This window comes from Lissotriton vulgaris, chromosome 8 (genome assembly GCF_964263255.1).
Source record: "Lissotriton vulgaris chromosome 8, aLisVul1.2, whole genome shotgun sequence".
Classification (NCBI taxonomy): domain Eukaryota; kingdom Metazoa; phylum Chordata; class Amphibia; order Caudata; family Salamandridae; genus Lissotriton; species Lissotriton vulgaris.
Genome location: NC_141696.1, coordinates 35,051,214 through 35,065,935, shown reverse-complemented (window position 1 = coordinate 35,065,935; position 14,722 = coordinate 35,051,214). Strand labels below are relative to the sequence as shown.

The following is a 14,722-nucleotide window of genomic DNA, read 5'->3' as shown; positions in this document are numbered from 1 at the left end:
TTTCTTCCAAAGTGTTTCCGAAAACCAGGGCGCAGACGTGGTATTCCTATTACCAGACAGTTTTTTAGTGGGTACCGAGGCACTAACTGCCTCAGAGATCCAATTAGTGTATTTGGTAACTGCTAAGTCCACATGGCCCTGAAAGTGAGGACATGAGGTTTCCAGATGGGTTTGAAGGATTGTTTTGTCCACTTTGCTCTATGCTTTACAGGAAGAGACAGGCGGCTTCATATTGCTAGCCTGTCCGACCATGATGCATGGAAGACTAAACTTTATAAATAAATGGTCGGACCATGACAGAGGAAGGATTTCTTTCACTATAAGCCCATGGGATCAGGAGAAAACACCATCCAATGTATGACCGGCCTCAGGAGTGGGTAATTGCACTAGTTGGGCTAGTCCAACTGCTCCTAGGGTATCTAAAAGCCCAGCCGTCTCTCTATTATCTGTATCTTCCAGATGGAAATTAAAATCTCCAAGGATGGTGAAGTCCTTATTTAAAAAGATGGATTCAAGCAGGTTATAGAGATTTGTTAGAAAAGTATTTCTCGTGCCTGGTGGTCGGTACAATATAATGCCTTTAAAGGTCAATTTAGAGCTAAGTTCTGTGCATCTCTAGTATGGACAAGTTATGGGGTGCGTTCTAGGACACACTGAAAACTGATATTAACATGTACCTTTAAATACTGATTCTCATTAAGATACCCACACCATACAGAAGCCACTTGTAATACCTAATGAGCAGCTTGCACGTCTTTCTCATTACATCTTTAATTTTCCATCCACAAAGATGTGTAATCAACCTGATGAGACAACATATCAAAAAGTAAGTTATGGTGAAATGTAGCTATTTCCGCTTCTTACTCAATGAAGAAGCGTTTCCTGTTACATGTTCTCTGATATTTTCTGAAGGCCGTAAAAGAATAATATAACACTTGGGAAAGAATATACATACAAGCAGTCCAGCACTAGAGCACAGGATGGCAAACACCTCCACGGCCACCATGTACTTGCCCCGTGTGCTAAGGTATGCCGGGATGAAGGAGATCCACACACTGACAAACATAAGCATACTGAAGGTGATCAGCTTGGCCTCGTTGAAGCTTCCGGGGAGATTCCTTGAAAGAAAGGCCACAATAAAGCTGACTGTGGCCAGGAGACCCATGTATCCCAGCATGCAGTAGAAGAAGATGGTGTCCCCTTCATTACACTCAAAGATTATCTTCTCATTGTAAGATTTCATGTTCAGTTCTGGGTACGGAGGCGATCTAAGAAGCCAGGCAACACAGATGAGAACTTGAAGCAGACAACTTAACATAATTATCCAGCATAGTCTTTTAAATCCCATCCACTTCCTTGCAGCACTATTGGGATTTGTTGCCTTGAAAGCAATGACTACTATTATAGTTTTAGTTAAAATGGCAGAGACGCTGATGGTGAAAACCACCCCAAAAACAGCCTGCCGGAGCTTGCAGGTGATCTGTTTCGGACGACCGATGAACATAAATGAGCAGAGGAAGCAGAGCATCAGGGCGACGAGGAGCAGGTAACTTAACCCACGGTTATTAGCCTTAGCAATAGGTGTGGCTCTGTACTTGATGAAGACAAGAAGGATCACAGCTGTAAGAACAGTCAAGGTGGAGGCTGAGACTGAGAGCAGGAGACCCAGGGGCTCCTCATACGAGAGGAACTCAACCACTTTTTGGATGCATTCATCATGTCTTTCGTTAGGCCACTGACCATCAGGACATTTCATGCACTTCACTTCATCTGTAAATATGATGGACAGTATCACTTTTGGTTAAGTCATTTTTATAGCCGAATACTGTCGTTTATTCATCAAAGCTGAATTCAAATAGTATTATCTACTGTGCTGACCTACTGACTGAGTGAGCTGATGATTCCTATCACATGGCTATTCCTTCAAAGCTGCTTAAGGCATTGCACTGTGAAGGGCACAGTATTATCACCATACTGCAATGCTTTTCCTGCAGTATTCTTATGATACTTTGCTTCTTTTACCTTTCAATTGCTTCAGTACTGTAGTTTCTAATACTATTCTGCTTTAGAGTCAATGTGATGCTTATACATCTCTGTTTACTGCACAGTTAAGTTGTGGAAGCATGGTAACAAAGGGCACACTATTAGGCTGATACCAAGCTAATGTAGGCACAACCACACTATTCTGAGCACAGTTGCAATATTGTGTTTTCTTACAGCTTTAAACACAGTATCATCCTGAGATCAGGCAGTCTGGAAACAGAGCCATGGTCATGATACTGCTCTGCTACAGTCATTGCACTATCAATATAGGTCTCTAGACACATTATCACATCGGTACTCCTATGTGTATTTACAGCAATGTCCAGATATTTTTCTAGAGTGCTCTGCTTTAAACAATGTGATATACCAATACTTTTATGCTGTAATCACAGTATTATCTTGTGACTGTTCTGCTGTAAACTCCGCATTATCCTGACACTGCTCTGCTTTGGGTACAATGTTATCCTAATACTTTTTTGTTGTTAGCTTAGTACTATTCGCAGCTCTGCCTTAGTGACAGTGTTATCCTCCTACTTTTCTGTTGTTAAACATCTGGTTATCTTGATGCTGCACTACTTTAGACACAATACCATCTTAATACTTTTCTTTTCTAAGCACATTATTATCAAATGTTGTAATCTCTTAGACACAATACTACTATAGTACTTTTCTATGTTAAGCACAGTGTTATTCCAACATTACTCTACCATAGACAGTGTTATTCTAATCTTGTTTTGTTACAAACACTGCATTATTCTGATGCTGTTCTACTTTAGACACAATACTATCCTAATACTTCTCAGTATAAGCACAGTATTATCTTGCTACTTGAGACATTGATACTGTTCTTCTTTAAACACAGTTATCCTGATAGAGCTCTGGTTTAAGTTCAGTTGCATTGTTCTGATACCATGATGTTTTAAACACATTTGGATTATTGTGATACAGGGTTGCACTAGACATAGTTTTATTATCCTGATCCTGCTCCGCTTTAGGAACAGAATTATCCAGAGGATATTTTAGACACTATATCAACTGGTTACTGTTACTCATTATACCCAGCATTATCCGGATACTAGTGCTTCTTTTGCAAGAACACTATTATTCTGACACTGTGCCTCAGACACACTACTGCGCTAATACTTACCTGTTTTAAGAACAGGATTATTCTGACACTGCTCTGCTTTAGAGACAGTGTTATCCTATTATGTTTCTTTTACAGGCACAGTACTATCCTGACACTACTCTGCTTTGAACACAATACTAAGCTATTCCTTATCTGTTTCCAGTATGATAATATTCTGACACTGCTCTGTTTGAAACATAGTGCTATCTTGATACTATTCTTTTACAAGGACAGTATTACTTTGGCACTGCTCTGCTTTAGACAAAATACTATCCTAATACTTTGTTCTCCTTTATGCACAGTATTATTGTAATGCTATTCTTCTTTAGACACAATACTCTCTAATACTTTTTTCTTTTTTAAGCACAGTATTATTTTAATGCTAGCACAGTATTATTTTAATGCTGGTCTTTAGACACAATACTCTCCTAATACTTTTCAGTTGTAAGCACAGTGTTATCCTAATGCTGTTCTTCTTTAGACAGAATACTCTCCTAATACTTTTCTGTTTTAAGCACAGTTTTATCCTAATGCTGCTCTTCTTTAGACACAAAACTATTGTAATATTTTCAGTTGTAATTTTATTGTCTGCTGATGTTTAGAAATGGTATTTTCCCATACAGCTCTGCATTAAGCATAGTTACACTATCCTGATAGCTCCATGTTTTTTAAACACAGTTCAATAATTCGGATACTAGTCTGGTCTGGACACAGTTGCATCATCCTGAACCTGCTCTGCTTTGTGCAAAGCATTATCCTGGGGATACTTTAGACAATATATCATATGGTTATAGCTTGCTTTAGACGCAGGACTATCATTATATTACTGCTCTGTTGTAATATCCTATAGCGCTCCGCTTTAGGTACAGTGCTAGCCTAAAACTTTTCTGCTGCAGGCAACATTTTCTATTTCTACTGCTCTGCTTTAACCTTTTCGGCGCTCATGGCAAGCTCAGCTCGTCATGAGGAGGCACAGTGGAGCTGTGCTCATGACGAGCTGAGCTCATCATAACAGCCGAGGAACGCCCACGCAGGGATAATTCCCCTGCTGTGCAGGGGGGGGTTTCATTGAGTGGGCGGAGTTGTGATGAGCTCAGCTCGTCATCAGTACAGCTCCATCATGCAGCATGATGAGCCAAGCTCGTCACAAGCACCACAGCGCCGTGCGCGCCCCCGTGCCGTGGGGAATTTAGCCATGCGGCGAAGGGGCTAAATGCAGCATTATCCTGATACCGCACAGCTTTAGACACAGTATTTCAGTCATACTGTGCACCTTTAGGAATAATATGTTCCCAATACAGCTCTACATGTAGCTTACTTATACCATGCTGTTTTAAACACAGTTGCATTATCTCGCTGAGCAGAGCCAAAAAAACACGATGTCTGGTTGGCAAACTGCTCTGCCTTTGGTGCTTCCACCACACATCCCTGCCAAGCAGACAGGGGTCTCTCATTATTGCTCTATGAAATGAGTAGGCTGGTTAACCCCCCCACCCCTTCCTGTTTTTTGAATGATGCCCTAAGAATGTCTCCTAGATGCCAGAAGGTGCAGAACCAAACAAGTGAATACCAACCTAGAGTTTGGCCTTCCATTAGTCTTATGGACATTTTACTAGAAAAATCAAAAAGAAGCAAGATGGGAATACTGCTGCCAAAAGTCTTGATGGTTTTTCTCATGAGACAGGGATGGAGCAGGGATGGGTCGGCCTGGAGTAAGAACCCGGGAGCCTGAGATATGCGAAAAGGTGAACAGTAAAAAAAACAATGAGGTGGATTAACTTCGAAGAACATTTTGGGAAAACATAGATACTGTGAAGTGATACTTAAGGACACGAGAGCAATAGTTTCCACTGGAGAGAAGATTCAAGTGGTTACAATGAAAAGTACATAGGAAGATGTTGAGAAAGAGTGGCCACCATAGGTATGAGAGAGGATGAGGATCCATAGGGGAGATGACACAAAGAGGGTGAGGGAGAGAAGGTGAAGCTAGAGGTCTGTACTGGAGTCAAAAAGATGGGAGTATGGAACAACTCAAATAATAAGAGGAAGAGTAAAATACACGAATTTGACAATATTGAAACATTCTGATTTAAAGTCAAACCCACCTGTTTCATTGCTGATCTCTCCTTGTGAGCAGAGGACACAATTAAAGCAGCACAAAGGCTGCCCCTCTCTGGGTGCCTTTCTCTGGCCAGGGGGACAACTCTCACTGCAGACAGAGCGGGGGATCTAAAAGAGAGACAGGGTCATCATAAGGACTTTGAGCAGGATGGGGAAGGCCTACCTTAGGGGCTCCATTCAGAACAACTTTGAATATTACTGACTATTTTGTGCTCAATCAAGCCCCATGATGTCAGACAATATTGAAGAATATGGTAAAGGTAAAGATGGAGAGATAGACAGATGTGAGCTAGCGAGAAAGTTCACTTACTCAGGTGGTCCCTAGGAATATTTACCCATGCCCTAAAACGCCAATGGGGGGACAGAAGGATAGACAGGCTTGAAGAGAGGGTACACAGACCTATGATTGAGCAACAGGGACCTCTAAAAGTTTGTGCTGCATTTTATTAAAAGCAGTTTCTTATCTATACTACTATTATAAAGAGAGAACTTGCACCTTTTGGCCAGGGAAACTCGGGAACCACAGCGCCAATCTACACACCCGATACATCTATGAAAATGTCAGGGTGTATAGATGGACATAGGCTATATAAATGTAAAAAAAAAGTAAATTAAAAAAAATTACGTTTGTAAACAAAGTAGTCCCCTGAAAGTAGCGCCAGCCAGGACCTAGCACTGGCCGCGACGCGACGTGCGTGATGACGACGAAGGAGGAGCGGCGGTGCAGTGACGAGTGGCTGTGCAGTGACGAGCGGCGGCACAGGTAAGGAAAGGGAAAGTGAGACTGTGTGATGCAGGGGGAGGCAAGAAGGAGGCAGCAGTAAATGAAAATGTCGGAGCGCGAGTGAGTCGGGGTGGGAGGGGGGCGCGAGTGAGTCGGGGTGGGAGGGGGGCACGAGTGAGTTGGGTGGGAGGGGGGCGCTAGTGAGTCGGGGCAGGAGGGGGGCACGAGTGAGTCGGGGCGGGAGAGGGCGGGAGTGAGTCGGGCCGGAGGGAGTAGGTGCGGGAGGGGGTCGGGCGGGAGCGGGTGTACTGCCCCAGCCCCTTTCTGCCCCAGGCAACGCTGGGGCGGGCTGCTAGTTTTTTATATAAGATTGTATTGTGGCTATGAAACTATGTCTGTCATATGAGAATCCCATGTAGTCAGAACAAGAGTCAGTTTCAATAATCAGGCATTCAATACATAGGATACAAATTAAATTCTCTATTGAACATAAACCACAGCGGAAACTGATTCCAATTGTTGTAAATGTTACGCTTTTATACATTTTTAATCAACCATTGTGTAGCAGACTCTAGGAGCGGTGTCTTCTTTGCTTCAGTTTGATTAAGAACATTAAACATAGTGTAGGGGCATAAATAGGTAGCCAGAGACAAAAGCTCATTGTTCCAGCCAATTCAATTTTGTCAGTCTTGCTAACAGATTGATTTTGGCCCCATAGACTACAGCGTATCTGTTCTGTCTTCATATGATGAATGTTAGGAATGTTACAGTCACCAATCTGAGTGGGTGCGCAAAGGTACACGTGGCACTAATACTCAGTTGTGCCCTGAAATGAAGACTGAGTTGATTTTTGTGGTCTTTATATGAGCTGGATAACTTTGTAAATTATCAATCAGTTTGTGTAAGGTAGAGTTTTTTGTGGTTTTCTTCCAACTATATTGAAAACAGATTGTCGCTCATTCTCTTAATCGAGCTGGTGTATTCCACATTTTAACTGTTTTTGTGAAGACAGTGTTTCTAACTGATCGGATGGGCATTTGTTCTTTGGTTTACATACTTATGGCACACATTGTTTGGGGGTTGTAAGCAGTATTGTGTATTAGGAGTCCTCAGATATACTTTAGGGATATTTAATATGCTGTCAAAAACTGATCACAATTTCCAAGTTAGAACAAAAGGAGAAAAAGAGACTTAGAAGGTGGAGAGGCGAGGCCGCAAATGGCTGGTGGGGCAAATTGAGAGGCTAGGTATTGAGAAAATGGGGAGGTTGGGGTGATTATGTAAACAATGTTGTGAGATTTCGAGAGAGAAGTGCGGTGTAAAGAGAAATTGAGCATGGCAGGCAAGGTAAAGAGAAGAGGTTGAGAGAGATGGGTGATATGGAATCATCTGAGGTAGTGAAAGCAGATATAATGGTAGAGGTGTAGAGGTAAACAAAGTGAGTGTTAGAAATGATGTGAGTTTGTGAGAGTCATGAAGAAAAGGTGCACTGAAAGGGAAGTGCAGCACATGTGTGGGGTTGAAACAAAAGAGAGAGAGGAGAATAGGTACTAAGATGTGGATATTGGTGAAATAAATGAAAAGACATGGGGTGAAATCCATTGTGAGGCATGTAACAGTAAGATAAATTAGGTAGAGAAATGCGACAGAGATTGGGGAGATGCAGAAGTGAGGGTAAAGGAAAGGCAAGAATGTAGTGGTTGGTGGGTGACACAAGGATAGGATACAACAAAACAGAGTTATCGAATGTGTAGAGATTTTCTGTAATTGTATCTTAAATAATTTGTATTTTGCCTTTGCCATTGTCTTTATATGATATTAAGTTATCGCAATAAAGTATTTTGACTGACTGACTGACTGTGTAGAGCAGTGATACAGAAATAAGGAGGTAGTAGGGAAGAAAAAAAAAGAGTTAAGTGGACAGAGTGAGATAGACAGCGGTGTGGCCCAGGAGGTAAAGAGAGGAAGCAAAGCAGGGAGAGTGTGATGATGGAGTGGTAGAAAGGTAAGTTGTGGAACGAGGGAGATAGGTGGAGAGGATCAATGCAGGAATAATCAAATAGAGTCAGAGGTAGAGGTAGACAGAGAGAAAAAAGAGGTTAGATAATTTTCGTGGTTTCTTTTTCCAAATGTTATTTATATTCTTTTCATGAAGCAAAGGCTATATATAACAGGGGTAGAGGTGGGGTGCAGTGGTCAAAGCGACTGACTCTGGAGTGCCGGGCTCACAGTTTGATCCCCAGCACTGGCAGCAGCTTAGCTCAGCATTATGTGACTCTGGGCAATATTTCACTTAGGGGCATATTTACAATAGAATGGTAAACTGTGGCATTAAGCAAAAATTGCTAATGCCATGCTTTGCCATTCTGAAAAGGTGGGATGTGCTGTACCCCTGCATTTCACCTTACACAGGTGCAAAATCTAGCTGTCTAGCGCCAACTCAGGTACCCTTGCACCATTAGTGCAAGGACGTCTGCGAGAGGGGAAGGATTGTTTATGTGCAGGAAGGTAACCCTTAAACAATCCAGAATGGCAAATTGTAACTCCTATTTGTGCTGCATTGTGCTGCACACATAGAAGTTACAAATCACCAATGATTGTTTACTGTTTTTATATGTGTTGCACAATGCAGCACACAAAGAAACAGCAAAAACGAGGAGAAAATAATAATTTCCCCTCTTTTCGCCATGTTAAGACCAGGTTTTCCCTGGTCTTAATTTTTAGCGCTGCCTCCTATTTACGCCACCCTTGTAAATAGGGGGCAGCATCAAAATCGATGGGTGTTGTGGCGGAACGCCCACCGCAACACTCATTGCTCTCCCCTTTTATGCTAAGTGTACTGTGAAAGGGGGTCTCATTTACAAGCTGGTGTTAAGCCACGTTCAGTAGCTTAATGCTGGCTTGTAAATAAGGTGAAGGGATTATCGCCACAGGAAGGTCCCAAAAAATGATGCTCCTGTGGCGAGAGGGCTTGTAAATATGCACCCTAATCTCCCCGACGGCCCCAGCACCTTGAAACCCTTAAGGGGGTGATGTGTTTGCATTTTGCAAATAATAACAGCATCTGAGTGCAGTACATGGTTCATGCTCATCAATACTACGTGCATCAGTATAATATTGAGCCATAATATTCAGTGGTACCAGCAATGAGTCCATAGCAAGTACTGTCGTTGGACTCCTCGGGGGAGGCCAACAACATATATTGTGTGCTGAGTGGGTCAGTCAAAGGAGAAAGTAAGGGAGAGCATCCCCAGGACCCCTTTGATTTGAATTGACTTTGATTGCATTACAGTCTCCAGGTCAATTGAATGCTGGACTAAATCTATAACTACCCTTAAGTAACAAGGAGCAGATGGACAATTAATTACTTTGCCCTTTGTAATATATTAAAATTCTTTGTGTCGTGTATTTGTAGGTTGATATTTGTGACTGTCCTTTCTTTATCTATTTTTTCAGAGATCCACAAATATGTTTTATTTCGGCATGTTTACAGTTGAACAGGCAGACTTTACATAATGAATTGACACAAGAAGTCATAATTGATCAAATACAATTCCCAGTGAAAATTGATTGTTTCATTGTGGCATGAGTATTTTTGATTGTTTGAAAGTATCCCCATCTTATTCTGCTGTGTTTTGTGTTCTGTATTAGCTGGCCAGGTTATGTGGGGTTAATTGGGCAAACCCTTTATTTATTTGTTCACATCAAAGGCTGTCATCAAGCATCTCTAGGTTGACTACTCAACTCATTTTCTCCCCCACCCGTCCATCTGTCTATCATTACAGACCAGTCAGATAGATCATCAGCAAACTTCTCCTCTGTGCAGGCCTTTCGGATGCAGATTTCAACCGGTTTTGTCTAGCAGCTTGCAATGCTGCATTTTGCCAGTACCAAACCCATTGAGGGGAATTTGCACCACAACCTAGATGCCCGGGGCATGGGCATGAGATTCAGTAGGGAGTGGCGTATACTTTGTTCAAGCTGAAGTTGCACTATGCATCTTAGTTTATTGACCACCGCTTGCCAATGATCGAGCATACCTCCTGGTCATATGCAGGTCACTGCCTCTCCCCTCCGCACCGAAGGTCCTCCAATGGTCTAGACGGGAGTACCCGTTGAGTCAAGAAGGGGCCAGGTATAGACGATGCACAGTATTAAAATGCGCTCACTCAAACATGGCATTGCTAGATATTGTTTGCACAGTGATTCCCATCTGTGTCTGTCAGTGGTAGATCCAGAGATCTAAAGAAGGGAGGATGCTTTAGTATGTGCCATGCTGTAGCAACATGTTTGATAATGAACAGAGGTAGGTAGTACTCTACCTCTCATTAGTGTGATTTGTAGCAGTCCCTCCTCCAAGGAACCCCTCAGAAGTCGCTTTTCCCAGTTATCGTCTGTGTCACACCACCATGTAGCTTGTTGCAGCTGTGCTGCCAGGTAGTACAATTCAAGGTCTGGCGACCCAACACCTCCACACCCAGCGTCACGTTTGAAACACTCTATTTTTATTTGGGGTTTTACCTGTCCACATCAACGTAGTCAGGAGCGTGTCCAATACCTTAAATGTAGTCTTGGGGAAGTACACATAGTGCAGTCTGCAAGTTATCCAGAAATCCAATTTTATATATTTTATGATGTTTTTAATATCAGACTTTAAAAAAAGGTGTGAGCTCATTGGCAACTACACACATGGCATGTTCTTGAAGGCACTCTTTTTTACGAGAGGCTTGCACTGCTGGAGCGTCACTTTTTTTGATACTCCAGGGGAGAAAACCTCTGAATCATATCCATGAGGCCAGGCAAAGCCACTCGACATGGCTGTGCATGGCCTGATGGATATGGAGTAAGGGAAGGCAGCGTAAGTCACTGTTTTGCCTTACTGTGCACCAGGGAGGCGTTCCATGGGCATTGGGGTGGGTGTGCCTCCGCAACACCCATTGATTTTGACTCTGCCCCAGATTAAATTAATCACGTACACCTGGGGCAGTGCTAGAACATTATGCTTTGCCAGAGGAGAAATATTTTGATTTCTACTTGTTTATCCCTCTTTGTAAGTGTGCTGCATTCGGCAGTACACGTAAAAAGAGGAAAACGCCTCTTCAGATTGTTTCTATGCCGGAAGGTGCCCCTTCCGGCCCAAAAACAATCCGTTCTGCAATCAACACACCATGGTGCAAGGGTGTCTGCATTGGTGCTAGGCACAAAATTGTGCTCCAATGCAGGGGTATGGACAGGAATGTACAGTATTTCATTAGTACAGTGCATTCCTGCCCTTTCACATTGGCGTAGGGCAGCACGGCAAGAAGACTTGCAGTGCTGCCCTACGCCAAAATTTCCCATATATTAGGCCCTGCGAATCGTAATTAGCAATGCGCTGTTTATAAATGACTAGGCAGTCGTCTGATGATACTATAGATGAGTCAGTTTTAGAGCACATGCTCCATTCAGTGGTCTTCTGATTTCTTCAAAACATCTTGAAAGAAATTCACAGACTCTATGAACTGGTCCCATATTTTCTCACACCATGGGACCAATTCACAAATCATTGTCTGTCATTGAGCGTGAATCACTTCTATTGTGTCATGCTACACATTGGTATGCTGCCTGGATATTGAATCTCAACTATCAAAGTATACCAATATCAAGAACAAAATATTGAATCCCAAACATCCTGTCTGTGCATGTATGCTCCCCTGACTTCTAGCATCTTTAATGGTACAGCTGCCAGGAAGTGTCTAGTGCTGCTATATTTTCACACCGTCCTGTCTGTACCTACCTGTCTTTTAAATTTACTTTGCAATTTACAATGCCCCATGTCTTTGGCTTTGGGATTGCTTTAAAATGTACAGTTGCCGGGATAAGCACTTCATGCGATAATTTCTTTATTCCTGTCTGTACGCGTATGATCCCCGCACCTTTTAGTTTATTCTTACATCTCCAATCATGATTTGATGTCTAGCGCTTGTTAGTATATGTCCTTTGCCCATATGAAATATTCCGAATTTCTCTTGTATAACCTTGCATTTTATAATAATTTTAATGTAATGAATTGTTTTATAAGTTTTGCTTGTATGATTTGTATTTACAAATCGAATAAAAGCTTTGAAATTGAAATTGAATCCCAAACATCAAAAGGTAAGTAAGTATAGATCTTCTAAACTTAACTCCACATCTGTGCACCTCTTTGATTAATATATTTTCAAGGCACATATCTGAGGAGTTAGGAATGGTAAGTCTATACTTCCTCTATGCGCGCCTTTCATATTTTCGTCTCTGATATTTTGTCTGCGATATTCTTGTATCTCAATATTCTTACCCTCAATATTCAGTAGCGCAATCTATACATTAAACAGATTTGCAGACCAACTACTCCACCTGGAAAATGAACATGGTAAATGTATCAATTGTATATATAAGCGGAATAAAAGTGAGAGAATATCCTATTAGTTGGATGTATGCTGTCATTTCTGGATCCCCAAATTCTCTACTGTTACTCATACAAGCCTTACTTCAGAGGTCCCGTCACTCCACAGGATGCCGCCGGTGCTGATGCTGATTTCTTTGTCTCTGGGGTCTATGTTTCCCACCTTGAACAACTGGAATTCCTCATCCTCAGAAATCTGAAAATTTATGATGTCGAAAGAGGGGGGTGGATCTCCATTTTCATCAAAGAATATTTGGTGTCCGCTGCGAGTCTTAAAATTTTGATTTTTCAGATAGTGAAGAATCTATGGCATGTTAGAAAATAAAGGTTAATGTATGACGAAAAATTGATTGTATTATCTCCTTTTCTATGATCATCCTTTTAGCCCCCCTCCCTTGTCTCGAGTGTGTCATAGTACAATCAAATTCAATTTTTTCACATTTAGCTGCGCATGTTTTGTCTTGCAGATGTTTTTGCTAGGTCTGTCTATTTAGATCTGAATGTTCCTTTGTCTTGCCACTTGTTATGGTCACTGCTCAAAGTAAAATTAATTAAAAAAATGTGTAACACCAAATGCTGCTTATGGTATTCAGGAACATTGCTGGACTTACATATTTATTCCCAAAACTGATATTTGATAATTTGTCCCACAGGCAAGCTAGAGAGGGGTTTTAAAATAAAGTGTTCTCCTGTAATGACTTCATTATTAAAGACACACAAAGTGGTACCTAAACTGTGTTTGAAACAACTTAAATACTTTTGCCTTAAGGTGCTAAACCCATGCTGATAAAACACACCTTATGATAACATAGGGCAGCAATCTTGCAACAATTCACCACGTATTAGAATACCCTGGCCAAGATAGGATCAAGGGAGCTGTATCAAAATGTTTATGTCTACCCTCCTGAATGCCCATCCACTCTTACAGGTTTGTTGAAATAAACCGTAATTTATGTTTTGTATTCTACAGAAGAGGCCCTCCAGCACCAGTAAACCAAAAATGTGCTCAGTCTTTACTTCTCACTTTTCAATGTTTGATGTACGATATTAGGTCATGAATTGTGCAGAGTGTGTAACCTACACAAGTACAAAGTCCACAATTCCCCCTTACTTGGAACCGAGCACCGCATTGCATGGTTTCTTGTTCAGGAGGGAAAGCAGCACTGGCGTGCAAAGTATAACTGCAGTGCAGTGTGCAGTCACAGCGGAAAGCCTGGCCCTTACGAAGTTCGAAACACGAACTAAACGCGTTTGCTAATGTTTGCTTATCATGTTTGATGCACCTGAATAAAGTTTTTTCCAACGAAGACACTGATTTGGCTTCCATATTGGACATATATGACTTGGGAAGTGCACCGCTCGATTGCTTATTCTACGTTTGTTCCCGGCCTTTGCGGGCTGCACCCACTAACGGCAGGTGCAGGAGACGACAGTGCCCACCCTCCATTCTATTTGAACCTTAGACTCCACTTTGAGCACGCTGTCCAAGGCTAGTGCAGCACCTAGAGTCCGCCGTTGTTCTTCCAAATCCTCACCCCATTGCAGTGCTTGACTCTCACAGGGTAGCGAAGCAGAGCAGTTAAAGTAATACTCAAGGGGATGATGTAGCTACAAATCACCAATCACTGGCACGTAATAATAACACTCAATAAATGAATGTCAATGCTTTTTCTTTAGAAAATGAAAAATACAATTATTACACACACAACTAAGTACTATGCATTAATTACATAAAACAGATAAAAAATACATTACATGACATTCTGTAATTATATTTACCCCTACTGGATCATGACCCTCCTAATCACAGTTCCCTCCACACCTACACCAGAGAGATATCAAAATATAGCAATTTATCACTGTAAATAAAACAAACCTGTTGGCTTTATCAAGGGTCATCACAGCATATAAGACACGCCTATTGGCTTTGTTAAAAGGTCATAATTTTTAAAACACAAATAATCTACTTGTTACAACCTCCATTATTTTGTGTGTAAATGCTATAATCTGCGCTCTTCGTGTGCTCTGCTGTTTCCGGAGGGTTACTTCACCGCTCCATGGACCTTTTCCGGTGGGTGCACTTCTCGTGCGCGCTGCCGGTGAGGCTCTTTAGCTTCTTGGTGTGGTGATCTTGCGTCACTCTTTCATTGCACGTCATTGTGCATGGCAGTTGCAAGTTTGTGCTTCACTTCGTACCACCGTGATACATCTTCAGTGTCGCTTTGTTCCTTGTTCTTCTTTAGCTTCTCTGGCATCATCGCTCTACTCCATGTGCGTGCTGCAC

At 41.9% G+C, this 14,722-nt stretch overlaps 1 protein-coding gene across 1 annotated transcript in view; it reads right to left on the bottom strand.

The window, feature by feature from the left end:
* Positions 1–847: 847 nt before the first annotated feature.
* The window catches only part of LOC147693324 (extracellular calcium-sensing receptor-like), a 29,328-nt gene continuing 15,453 nt past the window's right edge, over positions 848–14,722 (bottom strand). The window contains exons 2-4 of the mRNA XM_086935930.1: positions 12,524–12,742; positions 5,275–5,398; positions 848–1,770 (exon numbers count right to left, since the gene is read on the bottom strand). Of these exons, the coding sequence (XP_086792056.1) occupies positions 848–1,770; positions 5,275–5,398; positions 12,524–12,742 (1,266 nt within the window). The remainder of the gene's footprint in view (positions 1,771–5,274; positions 5,399–12,523; positions 12,743–14,722) is intronic.